General features: G+C 37.0%; 1 protein-coding gene across 1 annotated transcript; it reads right to left on the bottom strand.

The window, feature by feature from the left end:
* Window positions 1-873: 873 nt before the first annotated feature.
* caly (calcyon neuron-specific vesicular protein) lies at window positions 874-16,682 on the bottom strand. Its single transcript, XM_038291065.1, has 5 exons — window positions 16,423-16,682; window positions 8,392-8,630; window positions 7,638-7,757; window positions 6,278-6,391; window positions 874-2,428 (listed from the first exon to the last, which is right to left on the bottom strand). The coding sequence occupies exons 2-5, from the start codon at window positions 8,518-8,520 to the stop codon at window positions 2,195-2,197; spliced, it is 597 nt and encodes a 198-aa protein (XP_038146993.1). The 5' UTR covers window positions 8,521-8,630; window positions 16,423-16,682; the 3' UTR covers window positions 874-2,194.
* Between the last annotated feature and the right edge of the window lie 416 nt (window positions 16,683-17,098).

The following is a 17,098-nucleotide window of genomic DNA, read 5'->3' as shown; positions in this document are numbered from 1 at the left end:
TCAGCACGTTCCACATATCAATACAAAGAGCTGCAAATGCTGCGCTTCTCACTTTACAGTTGCAATCCTTTGTACACTTGGTTAGAAGATCGGCTTTTCCCATGCTATCAAATTTGCATATATACCCTATAACTTCATTTGATTAGGGCCAATGTCTGTAAAACACACATGTCAAAGAATCAGTGTCTCCAGCACTATCAGCGAGATATGTACACTTCACCAAGGGGATTTTTTTTTTGGTCGTGTCGAAATTATTATATTTCTGAAAGCTGCAATGGAAAGACTTAATTTTGCATAATACGAGTCATGCAATCTGTGACTGGACCTTTCTGCCTGGTACACGACAAACAAGACCAGCAGTAGTTGCCTGTTGGCGCCCACAGATGGCTGAAATATGGATATCTCATGTGTTTACATCCATCGCTGCCATGTTATTTTCAGTTAACACTTGAACAAATATATTCTCGTGAAATTGTAATTATCTTTATATCTAATGGAAATACTGCAATCGTGAAACATTTTTCCAATATGCAGAATATCAAGATAGTTTTGTGGACATTTGTAAAGGAAATTGAGCTACTATTATTCTACACAAAGCAAGAAGGGACTACAAGACCTAGAGCAAAATGTTGGTGAGAAAACTAAATAAATACAATAAATAGATGGATAGATAAACAGATAACAAAAGTGAACAAAACAATTTATACTTTATTTGTATTCAGTAGGTAATGCCAGAGCAGTGTTTGACTCTTGAACACTGGGAAGAGGTTTTGAGCTTATAAGTATTCGAGATCACTTATAAACGTTTATTCTAAAATATTTAAAAAATAATAAGAAATATGTAGACGACAATAAGGCAAATAGCACAATTAGTCAAGTAAGTTCTGTTTATTTCCCTATAAACAATATTTAGGTTTGCTTTAAATTATATCCTATATGGTTTCTTTATGTTCATGTCAACAATTTGTTTACAAAAAAAAAAGAAAATGTAAATGTCTGAATGATTTATACATAAATAAATATCTACAGTACAAACATTATGCCAATGAATAACATCTAGCTATAAGATTAAGCAGGTACTGTACACATTAATAAGACTTAATACTATTTTTTATTTTATACATCTAAGACCAAGAAAGTTAATCTTCTTAGAAAATAAGAAAATATAAATACTAACAGAGGCAAGGACAAAGATGGCACTTAGATGCATTGTGTTTACATTTAGCGAACCGTCATGAAGGTACAGCATTACTTAGATGTAGTTCTCATCAGCTAATACATAATTAGCAACATTCACAATAGAGTAAGAAGCTCATATCATTATTTAGCAAAAGATTAGCTTAGTGAATTAGACTCCAAGGCTCTGAAATCATCAGATCCCGTTTACCTGGTGTTCATTTAGTTGCAATTTTGATTAAACACTGATTAATTTACTTACGGTGAAAATAAACTAGTTTGCAATATCTTAAAAAAAAGGGTACAAAAATGCAATTTAGTCAGGATATTAGAGGAATTTACTCATCTTAGATGAATGAAATATAATTATCTCGTTAGATTGAATTTGGAGCACTTCCTCATGTTAAACATTCTACATCCAGTCTGATGAAGACATAGCAGGAATACAAGATTCAAAACTTTGCAGCAATATTAATAAAACGTGTTGACTTCACTTCTCACTCCAAATTCTCACACAGCCTTGTTTCTTTCATCTTCAATTTTCTCACATAAGTGCATGTTACACAGTATTAGACACATGTGCTTAAATGCAAATATGCATGCACTACCTAAACCTAGCTATACATGTTTATAGAGATCGGGGTATTTACATGAATGCATGCAAATCTAGTTTTTTTTTTTTTATTAAGATCTAGTGTCATTCTAAAAATGAGCCCCATTGCATTACTCTATGTTGCAGAGTGAATACTCTATCTAGATGAAAAGGCTTGGAATATTCACACAAAACACAACTACAGACCTATCTCTAATTCGTTTTTTCTCTCTTTTTTGATATTTCAGATAAAGATATCCCCCTTGGATATATCTATGTGATCTTCAACTAAGATTCCCTTTAAGTTGGTCTTCTGTTAGTTTATGGTCCCCGATAGCTCTAGAAACAAGTATAAATACATGCATACACATATACACATTCACACTACCCTCTTCTGTTGTTTCAACTTTTTTTTCACTAAATCCTTTATTTTTCTCCTTCTAGCTCTTCTTTTAGAGGCTCGTCTCTTTCTTTGGCGTTCTCTGCCCCTTGTCTGATTACTGGTAACCACTGTGACATCAACCCGGTGCCAGACCCTTTGACCTGGTTGAGGCGGCTGAGAGCTGCATACAGCCCAGTGTTGGTGCTGCTGCGGGCCCCTGGATCCTCCTGCTGCTCGGTGTAATACATCTCCAGAGCTGCAGGGGTACAGTGCTTCTGCTGTTGTAACAGAAAGAAAGAAAAACTTTTGTTTGCATCAATAAAAGTTGTTTATAGAATCAACAAATACCAGAAAACATCGGGAGTAAACCTCTTTTCTATAACTTTGTATAACTTTAATACTTTCATAAGAAAAAAAATAGCTACAATGCTTTAAAAAAGTAATTATCAATGTGATCCAAATAAAACAAAAAAAATAGCATAAGTAAAAAAAAGCATTGTTCAAATGAAAATTTTATTTATTGACAGAAATCATCTGTAACATCACCCTGAACCGAGTAAAAGAAAAATGTCTGTCTTTGGTAGATTATTGTGATTAACCAATATTTTTATATAGATGGGGTAAATGCCAAAGTCGTCATTAAAACCAGAGCTGAAAAAAAAGAGAAATTCTTTAAAAATAAATTTTCTGTTAAGGAGGCTTTTTCACAGATGCCAAACAGAAGCCCACTATGTCCTACCTATAGCACTGCAGGCTTCACTTGCTAACTGTTTAGGAACTATCAAGAAGCAAAAAAAGCTTTAAACAGTAAAAAAAAAAAAAAAAATCCAAGGACTAAAACACTGCTTACCAAACAAAAACTAAAAAACAAAAAAAATTTGATAATCCTTTAGATTTAATTGATAACAGTAAGAATACATCTAGTCAATTAAATTTAGCTTGTAACAGTGCAATATTGGTTTAAATATTTTAAAACTAATCTAATGAAAACTGTAATGAAATAATTTTTTTTGTGGTATTCATACCCCCTGTCTTTATGTAATATAATCAAGCAGCCACTATTGTTAAACCCCTTAATAAGTTAATGTAGCAAACAATGAAGATGTATTATTTACAGAACATTACAAGGCCAATTGACTTTACATTTTGTTTAATTAGATTTTTCAATTTCAAACAATAAAAAACTTATATTGCAGCTTTAATGGGATTGTTTTGCTAACCCTAATGATAAACCTTTACATAAAATTTGGGCTTTGTTAAAAGAAGTAAAAAAAACTGTATTTGATAACCTAAAAAAGAACATCAAGACATATGCCTCTTTCAATCCTTGTTATGTTCCAGACAATGAACTAATGGGGAAAAAAAGCTAAACTTGTAACCTACAAAAACTTCAAAAGCATTGCCAAAGGTTCTCTCCTACTCCCCCTCTTCTCTTCCCTCCCACCCACCCACCGTTAAGCCTTTAATCACAGTTTAGTCATGCTGAGTCCTAATTAAAGACCCCTCTGATTCACAGGCAAGCATCCCAATCTTTGCCTGACCAGAAAGCAGGATCCATCGCTCCCTTCCCCCCCGGCCTCTGTCTCTCCCACCCTGTGGTTTTTCTTCTGCGTGACAGGCTCTTTAGCCTAACATGCGTGGCAGTGCTGGTGCGTTACACGATGCCTCCAAGGTGCTTTGGGAGATAATGAGTTTAGATTTCAGGCACCAGTTTACAAGGAATCCCTCTGAAGTGACAGTTGGGAGGGTGTGGCGAGAAACGAGAAACTATAGTCATGTTTGTCCACCCAAGCGGGTCAAAAGCCAAAGCGGTATTGATCTTTGAGCTACTTCATATCTGGCTTCATAAAATGCTTTGGTCCTCACTGCTCAAAACCTATGCACTTGAAAGTAGTGAATTTTTTCACTATTTATCTTGTTTATCTAACTAAATCATCTGCTAACCAATTTTCTATAAATATACTTTCAGTTATAAACAGTGATTTCACCACAAGATCTTATATTAAATTTCTGCAGTATTTCTTTGCTGTCCCGTAAAAGGCTATACCAATGCTGTCACTATGTGACTTTGGTGGGAAGTATGTTAGCTATTAAACTTAGCATTTGTTACATGGCCTAATTTCTGTGCTATTTATGGATCAGAGCTTCTATGTTCCTTTTGTCTACGTCTCTCTCTTTGAACCCCAACTTGGCTTTGGCAGATGGCAACTCACACTGAGCCTAGTTCTTTCTTCCTGTTAAAAGGGAGTTTTCCTCTCCACTGTTGCTGCATGCATGCTTGATGTGAGGGTTTACTGTCGCATCAATAACAAAATGCAGCTAAATATCTACTCTCGCCACATGCTTATCCAGGAGGAACAAGTGAAATCGAAAACCTTAAGTCAATCTGTCTGTATTATTTGACTGAATTGTCTCATTTAAGTGCCTTAAGATGACGTGTGGTGAACTGACAATATATGAAAAACACTAACCTGAAAATAAAATAAACTCATGCAGTTGTTTCTTTTCCATTTGTCTGAACTCCGTTTGACCATCTGTGGTTCAAAGTGTAAAATAAACAGACTAAGCCAGTAGGAGAGTTTGTGAAGCATTAATTCTACTTGTAAAGAAAGAATTTTATGTGTAGAAAGTACTGTAAGCTAAAAAATTTAGTTTGTGAGCAAAGTTCAGTACAGCACATTGATATTTATTAATATCATGCTGAGCTAAGCAAGGAGGTTTCAGGACTAAACTTAATTTTAAATGTTGAACATGAATGGGATGAGTTTCATCTTGCTAAATGACATATTTGATGAATCTATTATTCATTGAAAAAACTGACTGGTGTTAAAAGTCTGACCTAAAACCAATATGACGAACATGTAGTTTTAATGACTGATATAGCTGAGGGTGACATTTATCACATGACTCTGCTGCTGCAAGAAAATGTAAAGTAAAGATTAGTGGTGGGCTGCCAGGGCCTTTAAGGCCTTTACTGCTGGCCTAAAACCAATTAGAAACACTAACCTACATTCATAACCTAAACTTTAATTTTCTTCTATCCAACTGTATTAATTTATTCCAAACAATCAATTTTCATAATTTTGTAGCTTTTCTCTTGGCTAAGCTGCTTCCATTATATGTATGTGGTTGCTATATTTTATGTCCAATCAGATTTCAGCCTTAGTGCGTTGCTATGGCAATTAAATCTGCCCAGGGTGTTCAGAATCAGCACTGCTGGCTGATGGTACCTTAACAATAATATTGAGGAACGTTTTCTTCAACCAATCAGATTTAAGCTTTGCCCCAGTGTCAGCATTTTCTGCCCCCTGATTGGCCACGGCCACCCTGGCCCATTATGCACAGCCAGTAACGTAACATTAAAAATCACAAAATACACCAAGATATGAGTAGGTGTTTACCTAAGTCTTAATGTTTTGAACAGGCACGTTTACAACAATAGTAGATTCAAACCCTGAAATTATGACTTTTAGTTTCAGTGTGCCACTCCAAGATTTTTAGTGGCCCCATCTGGCCCCCCTATGAAACATATCTGGAGGCGTGATTAAAGATTAATTAAACTTTACACACTGAACTGATCAAATGGTACACAGGCTTTGCAGTCCATTTATGCTCATGGTCATGCACGTCTGAATTTTTGGTTACTCAGCTAAGACCATGTGCGCACTGCTTTATTATGAATAAATGAGATGGAGACTTTTCACAGAAAGTGGAAAAATTACTTTATAAAGAAAAAAAAAGTTAAAAAGAACAAATGTTTTTGATAGGGACCCCAGCTGTTTTCGGTGTGTATGACTCAGTTCTCTATTTCTACCTTTCCACTGCTTATGTGATTTGCTGATTTACTGATATGTATTTTGGGGTGAATAGTTTTGCATTAACTATAAATGGCTGCAGTGCTGTCCACAAAAACTTTAGACTTAGACAGATTTATTTTGTCATTTTGTATACACAAGTGTATACAAAAAGAAATTTTATTTAAAACAGGTCTAGATAATTCATGTTTTTTTTTAAACTGAGCAGCATCCCAAAACAAGAATATAATTCAGCCTTAGAGGAGCTTCCAAGGATAAAGGGTCTGACAGTGTAATTGCTTGTAATTGTATTCATGCAGTCGTGGAGCTCACCTTCAGGACAAAACCCTCTGGACAAGTAAGCTGGTCGTACCACATAGCTTTGTACATAAGCAGAAGGAGCAGGCTGGTCAGAAAGGCCAGCGTGATCAAGATCAGACCTGTGATCTGGATCACAGAAGAAAAAAACACAAAACAAGTACAGACAGAGCAAGTACAAGGTCAGAAACACATTTATGGATTTAGAAAAAAAAATCTATTTTGGTTTCATCTGAAAACAAGTTTTTTTCCAATCCTCTTCTGGATTATCCATTTGCTCTCTGGCAAACTTCAGCAGGACCTGGATAGGTAATTCCTTAAGCAGGGACACACACCGAGCACTGCAGGATCTGAGTCCCTCTGATCGTAGTGCATACTACCTTTTTATATTAAAATATAAAATATTTTGAAATATAATAATATAGATTTTTGTTGTTGATATGCAAGATAAATATTAAATCTTCAATGACTAGTAAAAATCCATTCCATTTTTCGTCAGATTGGTGATGTATTTCCGCCCTAGGGTGCAAAAATCTTTGCCCAGTGACTCGTTAAAAGCTGCAAATGTGCAGTAGCTCTGCAATACAGAAGTATAGGAGAGCTCAGAGTGCAGCTAAGCTGCGACCTGAGGTGACAGGAAGTGTATTTGCTCATCACCTCCCGCCACAGTCCAGACGTTTTGTGGGTGATTGACAGGTCGAGTTGTTGGAGAGAGAGAGAGAGAGAGAAACACATTCTCAAAAAATACATTTTTTTATATATATTAAAAAGTATAAAGCTGACTAACAGCGTCTCCATTATTAAACTGGTAATTTTTTTTTAGGTTTGTGACACAATGTTGGACCATGCAAAACACAGATTTACCTTCACAAAGCCTCAGAAGGGCAACATTTATGTACAAAAAGTAAACCTGTGCATGAAATTATGTTTTGTTTTTATAAATTGCTTTTAAAATTATTGTTTTTTGTTGTTGGAATTCATATAAATATATTGGTGTGATAACAGTATGCACTGGATTGTGTTTGTTAAACATCTATTTTAAAATTTATAGCCCCCACTGGAGAAACTCCACCAGCCCCAGTTCTTTCCTTGTTTGTGTTTTCAAAGACAAAAAACTGCACCCTAGTATTTTTTACTGTGTACTTGAGCTGGGAAACCTATTTTAAGCCATTTTTGATTATGATTGAGAGTCACAAAAAATCACTCTAAGGCCGTAAATGACCCGTGGGCCAAATTTGAAAACCCCTGGTTTAAAGAATCTTAACAGTTTATTCTGAAGAGGCCTTAAATAGCAAGCAAAATACTCACAGCTGATATTATACAAGTTTCTGGTTATGGTCGGATTCAGTTTTTATGTCATGACATGATGTTTTACCTTGACTTTATCTGAGACATCATTGTAGAAATTGATATTGAGCTTTTTAATGTTGGGAACGTAGAGCCTGTTCCTCTGCTGCCGCTTCAGCTGAAACTGTGTTTTTGTCTTTACGGTGACCTGGAGGAGGGAAAAGCAGTAAAAACAGCAGTCTGGGAAAAGCTTCAAATGTCCATTCAGGTCAAAGGATTAGGTTGCCTCTCGTTCTCAGCACTAGTTTAATGGTAACACATCCAGCAGTCATGCAAATAACAATTTCTATCTCTTAAAATAAACAATGCACATTTGCAAAAGCAATCAGTTTTATTGCAGGCTCTTAAGAGGACATTTGGGGACCGCTTGGTATTTTCATGATATTTCTCTAACAGCTCCCAATTCTGTCGAGCATTATTCAGAGCTAAATGCTTCCTCCAGCTACAAAATGAGCAGAGGCTTTCTGCTGTCGTTATATATTCACAGCACTGTGTATATTTGTGGGCTGATGCCAAGGTTTTAACGTGGGATGGTGGGAAAAGAAAGGTAAACACAATAAGCTAAGCATACAGCAGGCTTATAAAAGATAGGTAAGTGCACCTGTGGGACTGTTTTCATAATAATTGTCCCAGACTCTCTGCAGTGAGTGGTATTCTTTTTAGCGTGTATTTATTTCTGTTGTATAACGAGATTAAACAGCCAACTTAAAAGAACAACACTTTTGCGAGCACATAGATGGAGAGGGACAGAAACGAAGTGCAGCTGAGATGATTGTTCATACCTTGTCTGCCAGTGGCTGCTGAAGCTGGCTGACCTCCAGGGGTGTGATGAGGGGGACGTTATCAAAGCCATCATCTGCAGATGGCTGCTTCTCCAGCTTATCGGATAGATTACTGCCCAGCTTCACCATGGCTGCTCAGCTGCCTTAAATGGCCCCAACAGATTTAAGCAGCAGTGAGAGACAGCTCAGGTCAGGTTGACTCAGTGTGTTTCTATCCAAATGTAAAACGCTCAGTGGTCCTGGCAGAACAAACAGAAAACACACAGGAAAATAATTAAAAAGAAAAAAACACATATAGTTTTGCTACTATCAATGATGAAAATTCATATATTTCATGTGTGGCTGTGAAGAAGATATGAGCTAGATCTCTATTTTGGTACAAAAAAGGATTTTCTTATTTAGGTATATTCCCATATAATGCCAGATATCAAATTTAAAGCCCGATCAGTGAACTTTTAAGTATCTGTATCAGCTTCACCAATAGAATTCAACTCTAAACCAACTTTTCTGCTCTACTGTCTGGGGTTTTAATGCACATGTCTTGCAAACAGTAGTAAATGACGACTAAAGAATAATATGTTCATGCAGCAAGTCCGTGTTTCTTTTTCATGTTTCCTTCTGTGTTCTTAGATATTAACCATCTGTCCCAGCTGAGATCCACAGAGGCTAGCTGGGACAGAGGGTATATTGTCTTTACTTTTTACCTGTGAAAAAAAAGACTACAGGCACAATGAACATTTTTACACAAATTATTTATAATTCACTTAAAAACAGGCCGCAAAAGAAAATATGAAATTATTTGTGACTGTTAGAAGTTTTAAAATAAAACATAAATCTAATTTAAGTAATTATAGTGGGTATATTTTTTTTGAATTTTGTATGTGCAGCATAATAAATGAATGCGAAAAACCTGTTATGAAGTAGGAGTGAATGCAGTGTCCACAACATCAAATGTGTCATAGAAGCAGATAAGAATGTCTGCTTTCAGATTACTTATGTTCAAAGTGTCAGAAGTACACTTAAGTAAAAGTACAGATATTAAAAACCGGCCTGTAGTAAAAGTACAGACTGAATGCGTGAATTATATAAAAAAATAAACTGTCAAATAACTGAATGCTCTAAATTTTGAAGCTGAACAGTCTGAACCGATGTCCTCCATTAGCATCATACTTTTTAGAGCTTTGGTAACCACTGCATAAAGTTTACAAAGAGTATTATAATTATAATACAGGTTGAATCTTATTCAACATATTAATGTAACGTCTAATAAAGGAGGAATGTCTTTTGTCTCAGAATCAGATCCATCATCTGTAATTTTTTCCAGTCGCCTGCTTTTATTCATATCACTAACAGTGTTTCCTGTAAACTGACTGGGCTCCAAAAGGGACACATTCCCTTTAGGACTTTTCCTGTTTTATTACAGCTGTTACATGATGTTGTTATCAAGAAATATAGAAGTAATGAGCCAGTTAGGAGAAAGTAAGGAGTAGAAAGTAAAAAGGTTAGAAAAAGAGATATTCAAGTAAGTTTAGGTCTGGGTAAATCGATATATTGATATAGGGAAAATGGAACATCTGGGCTTCAATACACAAATCTGGTCTTTGACTTTATGCTACATCCACCATGAAGACCCCCTGTGAACAAAGTGGAATGTTTGATTGCTGTTAAAGCATAAAGTCAGCAAAGATCCAGTTGCACCTGTTTATCAACTCGTAATTCCAACTTTCAGCATAATTATGATTGAAATTTTTGACTTAGAAGTTGGAAGTTTGGAGTCCTGAGGACAAACAGAAGCCACGAATAATGCAGGGCAGCCCTGGAAATGACATGAGGTCTGAGCCTCCTGCAGGGCAGCGCTAACCATAACTTAACCCACCTAAGAATCTGCTTTTTGGTGTAACCTCACTGCGAAAAAGTCATAAAGATATCAAAAACTTAACTTAAAACAAGTCAATTTTCGATTAATTTGAGCAGGTAAGTAAAATGAACTCCCAATGGAATAAGTGTTTTGCTCCTGAAACGAAATATGTATATTAGTGATACAGTTATAACTGTATGATCTGACTAAATTGTCTTTGATTGACATATTTCGTAAATTAGAGCTATATAGATAAAATAACCTGAGGTTTTAATTAAATTGAAATAAGACAATAAAACAAGATTTTGTTACTTTTTTTTTGAGTGCAAACATAATTTTACTGTTAGGAATCCAGTTTGTGTGGGTTGTGTTTTTGTGTCTTTCTCTCCCTCCACTTCCAGGTGGTGCCCTGTCCTCTTTGGTCCTCTCACACACCTGCGGCTGGTTGACTCATCACTGAGGACTATTTGAGCCATGGACTGTCACTACCTTGGCGCCAGAGTGTTTGCCAGTTTTGGGTACTCTAGCCAAGCTGAGGTTTGCTGAGTCTAACTTAGTCTTTGTTTTTCGCTGAGCCTAACCTACTTTTTGTCTTTGCCTTTTTTGCAGGAAGCCTTCCTGCAAGCTGGAAGTTTGGCCTTCTCCCCCTGGAAGGATTGTTTGAGTCTCACACTGAGCAGGAGATAAACCTCCACAAGTTAGGTTGAAGTCCTCCTGGATTCCCAAGTGACAGTCCACTCAATAGCTCCTCTGGGTCTAACCAAGTCTATACCTGTCCGTCCTCCAACGAGTCTCAACCTCTGGAAGAACCCACAACGACTGGATTCTGGGAGTCCCGTTTTCTCTGTCTCACCAAGTCATCGTTCAAAGTTCCAACGGATCCTGAACTAACCCCTGATAAGTCCCTTCCCTCTTCCAGTTCCGGTTCACCAGTTTACTGTGTTTCCTGAATCCAACCCTGCTGGTTTCATCAATAAACCTGTTCAAACTGTTACCCTGAATCTCTGAGTGGTTTACTGCATGTGGGTCAGATCTCTTAAGAAAATCATGACATTTACCCTCACTGAAGAAAATGTGACTGACTAAGTCTTAGCTCACCTTTAGCTGAGTGACTTCATGTAGCATGGCTCCGTTTGAAGTGCCTGATTCCTAAAATCTAAAGCCTGATGTAAGAATCTGACGTTAAAAGACCTAAAACATTTAAACATGCTATTCTGGGGAATGCCATTAATCTTAAACTAAATACATTATTATAGCGCTCTATGAAATTAAGCTATTCTTTAACTGCTTCTTTAGTAATCTATTGGGGTTATGGTTATCAAAACCATACAGCCTAAAGCCTTATAAAGCAGCACAGCCTGTTCTGTGTGTTTATTCAAACAATCCGGGGTAAACACGTTTCATAACCAGTGTGTGTGATTCATGTTTGTACTTTTCAAGCCTATCTCTTTCTAGAATCTCTTTTCCTTAATGTTTCCGAGCAGATGCTTGAATCCAACCTATTTAGTTCCTCTCCCGCTTTGATAGTGACTACGTTTTTTTCACTTTCATCAAATGATCATCTAAGTGTGGAGAGAGAGATGAGCCACTTATCTCAATCACACAGAGCGACACAACACCTTCCCCCAGCCAAGGACCCCACTGGCCCGCTGAAGCCAATGACTCACAGCCATGATACACAAACCAGGAGGAAAAGAGCCACAATGTTGGCAGGGAGAAATCCATGAAGGGCAGGAAATGTGCTTTTAATGACGCAGGATCTGTTACTGGAGCTTCCAGCCACAAAACCAATGAACAGGTGATTGAATAAGGAAGTGCTTGTTGTCACCATGTGGGAGACACAGAGTGTCTTGCAAAGGGATGACAGTACGCAGTGAACCTTTTTTCTTTTTATCATACTGCAACCACAATCATCATCATTTAATTGAAATCTTATATGATATACCAACACAAAGCAGTGCGATATTGTGAGGTGGAAGGGGAAAAAAACTGTGGTTTTCAAAGTGGTTTAAGAAAACCAATCTCAAGAATGGTAGCATGCATTCTTTTGGTCATAATGAATCAATACTTTTAAAATAAAAAGCATGAAGTTGGATAAAATGAGTAACATACCGTAAATAATACCTCTATTCCCTTTAGGTAAAAAAAAAAGTCAAAGAATGTGTTAATTTAAAAAAGAAGAAGGTTTTTGGCAGCATCTCCAACTTGAGGACAGCTGAAGCTAAATTAATGACGAGGTTTACAACCGACTTGTGTCTCGTGGAAGAAGCCCCTTGATCTGCTTCTTAACAGACCAAGCTGGGTTATTGGTGACTCTGGGTGTTACATGAGCAGGACTGGTAGGGAGTGTCTCTTCATTTCTCCTTCTTGCAAAAATGCCTTTTATTTCTTTTTCCAAAAGTTTGATTTTGTTTCCTGTCCGTAGGATGGTTACCTCGTAGCATGCAGGCAACTGTGTAGGGATCTATTACTAAATGATTTAAAAGATGAAATCATAACAACCTAATGATGATTGTATTTGGACAATTTTAGGCGCAAAGTCAGTGGAATCAGCTTGATCTAATATCCAAAGGTCATTTTCAACCGTCGTAATCTGAATATTGAACTGTCTACTTTTATCTTTAAATACAGTTGTTTAAGGTCAACTTTAGAGGTCTGTAGAAAATACTTTTGCTGAAGCACAGACTGAGGTATTGAATCCCTTCATTTTTTCTTTGCACAGCAGAAGCTCAGGACGCATTTAAGAGGTCTGTCAGTCCTCATGTTTTATCTCACACCAGAGAAATGTACCTCTGCATTTAACCCATCCCCTAGAGGAGCAGTGGGCTGCCATTGCGTGGTGCCCAAGAAGCAATCAGGGGTTAAGGGTTTTGCTCAGGAACCCAGAGTGGAGGAAGTGGGGATTGAACCGGGTACTTGCAGCCTTCTCAGAGCACAAGTTCACGGCTCTAACCCACTAGGCCAACACTCTCAAATTGGATCCTTCTCACATATAGATATTCTCAGTTGTTTTAGGGTAATTTGCTGCTGAAAGGTTTACCTCTGGCCCTGTCTTCTTGCCTTATATCTACAGTAGTTTCCCCTATTTTCCAAGCAACTTTGACCAACTGTTCTGTCACTGCTGGAAAATAAAATCCCATTCCCACAGCATGATGCTGCAACCGCTATGATTCACCATCATAACAGACTGAGGCTTTATTTTTGCTAGACTTAAATTAGACCAATTGTTAGGAGTGCATCAGTGTGCTGTCAACAGATTATAAGCTTTGAATTTCCTCCAAAGTTGTCATGATCCTTTAGGCTGCTTCTCTGTAATTTCCCAGCCCATCAGATTAAGCCGATAGTAATGTCTCCGTTCTCGCAGTTTGAGTCATCTGTGTATTATACCCTATTTCTCTCCGTTGGCACGGCATCTCATGCTGCTTCTCTAGAGGCTTGGGGTAAGATGTCCTTCCTTAGGACAGAGGAAACTAGATGCTCAGTTAGGGGTATGAGGAACATTTGTTTTTATAATTGGCTTCTTTTTATCTCATCATTAGGGGGTCTCATCCCCTCATTGGTTTACCTCCACATAACACCTATTTATTTATCTAATTCTTTTCTTATATATATATATATAGTGGTATGGTTACAATGTGTGACATTGTTTTTTTCTGATTTTCTAGAGAAATATTTCCTTTTTAAATTAAGTTGTTCCTTTATTATTTTGAAGGTTGAATGTTCAAACCCAGTTTCAACCTTCTCTACAACTTCCCGCTTCGCTTTCAGCCATTTTCCTTGGGTTGCAGTGTGCCTCATGTTCACTGATGTTCTCTAATAAACCTCTTTGACTGTCACATAACACCTCTATTTATACCATGTTTAAATTACACACAGGCGGAATTTAGAAGTGAGCAGATTGTTGCAGTGGATTTTATTTAGGAGTGTCAGAGTACAGTGAGATGAACAGTTTTGGATCTAGAGGAAAATCTATAAGGCTGTGGTCCAAATGGATAAAAACAGGCAAAAGATAAAAAAAAAAAAAAAGAAACTGGCAACAGTACATAATTCAATATACTAAGGAAGCTAAAAAGCTAAGTAAGCTGAAGCTTAAAGCTAGCCTCAATTTCTAAGTAATTGTTATAGGAAATTATAAAGGCGAAATATTAAGTTGGACCAAGAGGCAAATGAGGTCGAGTGTATTCTGACAATGCACATTATAATAAGAAATACATTAAATAACCAAAAAACATCTTAGAATAAGTGTATCCTCCCCTAATAAACTAACTTACTTATATTTCAGTTATGGCATTCTGTTTTTCTAGAATCCTGTCCAAGAAAAGAAACATTTTATGAATAAATAAATGCTATACTTCTATATTTTGCATGATGATTCCATAATAATCTATAATTTCTACGATGAAAGACAACAATAACCACCTACATTATGAAAACAGAAAAAATTTGAAGGCATCTGGGAAAACATGCGTATGAAACAGTTTCACTTTATTTTTTTTTCCTTCTCTTCATCTGTAATCTCAAAACATTTAGAAATGTTTGAGCTGTTTTCTTTTTTGATATAAGCAAGTATATCCTAGTAATTTGGATCCTAGTAATGGAAAAGGTTAGGCTCTGCTTAAACCCTTTTATTCATTGTCCATTACTAAAAAAGGCCTGCAGTGTACTGTATGGAGACATATTTTAAAATTTGTTCTGATGACCAAAATGAAACTTAACTGAACTAAATAACAGGGGCCACGCTGCAAAAATTATCTAGAAATAAGTCAACATTTCTTAAATTAAGTGTATTTACCCTTAATTTGAGTAGGTAAATAAGATGATTACTTCCTTACTCTTAAGATAAGATAATTAGATAATATGCACTTGAAATACGACAATGCAATTATTTGTTCTTATTTTACATGTAAATTGTATTCTTCCATTGGGAAACTGACTCACTTACCTTCTCAATTCAAGAAAAAAATGCACTTATTTTAAGAAAAAAATACTTATTTAGATTTCCATTCTTTGCAGTGCAGTGCCAGCTTTACAGGGGTAAGGGCCCCTGTATATCCCTATTTAGAACCGCCCATGAGAATGAATATAAAATGGACATCACACGGTTTCTTATTTAGTAAAAGAAAACTTTGAAAACCGTATATAACATTCAGGCTTCCCCACATAAATTTTTTTTGGGTCTATTAGATCAGATCTCAAAGCAACATAATAATAAAAAGAAAATGTGGGAAAAAAGAAAACATTTTCCAGTGCACTGCAAATATATTTCAATCATTTGCTGTCATTTTGGAATATTTTTAATTGACAGGGAAGTATCTATGTAAAGAAGCAATAATTACTAGATAGTTTATGTTAGAAGAAGATAGTTGTGGAGAGGTGGGCGGGTGAAGCGGTCATCTGGTGCTGACCACCCTTTTTCCTCCCCACAGTTGGAGTGAAATGTGGGTACGATGAATCATCCTGTATCTGTGATTAACAAATGAACTGTGCTGCTGTCAAATACTCCATGTTCCCACACTCTGCTGCTGCGAACAAGTTCTGCGAGAGCTGTGAATCACATCTTTACACTTGCACTTGCAACATCTCAGCTTCCTTAAGAATTAAAACCCCTTTTTAATTTGGTTCCTTACCTCAGTCTCACACAGGGCCTCCATTAATGTAAAAAGGAGCTGTCTAAAGGAGGGATACACTCTGTGCTATGAATAGGTGAGTGCTTGGCACCTTCTGTCAAGTTCTTCAAGGTTCACTGCTCATGCATATCTAAACTTGGTGCATTGAAGGCTGCTGCAAGAGGGCATGCAGCAGGGAAGAGGAAAAATGAGCTGATATAACATATTTATTTCTCTCAGCATGTTTTTCTGAATAGGATCTGCATAATCACACTAAGCTGCAGTAAATGTCCACGAGTTCAAATAAATCAGCTTTTTGTCTTTAGGATCCAGAGCAAGACTGGATCCTTCTCAGAAATACATCTCCATAGACGTGAGTTTGTTTTTTTTATCTCCTCCCTGAAGCATATATTGATTATATTTAGCTTCATGTCTAAAAGCGCAGTAATGCGTGTCCCATTTCTGCAACTTGTTTCGCAGAAGCAGCCAGAATCAGCCTGATGGAGCCCGTCTGTTACGCAAACAAGCAGCCGCAGTGCCGCATGCGAGGAGGGGAGAGAAACTTACTGTGTGTCAGCGAGGAGCTCCTGGTCCGGGAGAGGATGCTGACCGGCTGTGGATGTGAAAGCAGGTTGCCGTGGTGATGAGTGATTCAGGACAGGACTGCGCATGTAATGAAAAACCCCAGCAGCTCCGTCCTACTGTGGAGAAAGCGCGTCTGTGCGCGATTCTGGACGAGACTGCTGCTCTTCAGGAAAAAAAGGGTCTGCGTGATCGCGCCGTGGGTTTATGTGGAGTGTTTTGTCACGGCGACGATGAGCTCACGACCCCTTGAAAAGGTCTGAGGTGGTCTGATCCAAACACAGAATTACCACCAATGAGGGCTGAAACATTTAAGGAAGCTTGACTTTAATACTTTTTTATTTCTTTTATTAAAATTGTACTGGTGTAAATTTGAAACTAGATCAAAGGTATGGAAATAAAATGCTTTCAACCAGGGGCGGAGCTGGATGGAGGGCCAGGGTTGGCCATGGTCACCCTTAGCCAATCATTGATTATCATCTTTTATACAGATGGTGGCAACAGTAATATCCTCAAGTGGAATATTCAAAATACTTTACATTTTTTTTGGTTAAATATACACATCAATATTTACTAACATCAAAGATGATAAGTAAAGAATTCATGCTCTTTTCAGAACTAGATTTTGTGTTATATGGGCTAAAGAGAAAAATATGTGTCT

Source organism: Cyprinodon tularosa, unplaced genomic scaffold, assembly GCF_016077235.1.
Source record: "Cyprinodon tularosa strain WSP-4 unplaced genomic scaffold, ASM1607723v1 ctg108, whole genome shotgun sequence".
NCBI classification, from domain to species: Eukaryota; Metazoa; Chordata; class Actinopteri; order Cyprinodontiformes; family Cyprinodontidae; genus Cyprinodon; species Cyprinodon tularosa.
The sequence above is the reverse complement of the archived record's forward strand: the minus strand, read 5'-3'. Positions and strand labels throughout refer to the sequence as shown.

What these genes read in the sequence shown, in the direction of transcription:
- caly (XM_038291065.1), bottom strand. Translation starts at nt 8,520, where the DNA reads ATGGTGAAGCTGGGCAGTAATCTATCCGATAAGCTGGAGAAGCAGCCA. An exon ending in AGCAGCCACTGGCAGACAAG is followed by an intron (nt 7,758 to 8,391) that starts GTATGAACAATC and finishes TCCCTCCTCCAG; the next exon opens with GTCACCGTAAAGACAAAAAC. An exon ending in CAGAGGGTTTTGTCCTGAAG is followed by an intron (nt 2,429 to 6,277) that starts GTGAGCTCCACG and finishes CTGTTACAACAG; the next exon opens with CAGAAGCACTGTACCCCTGC.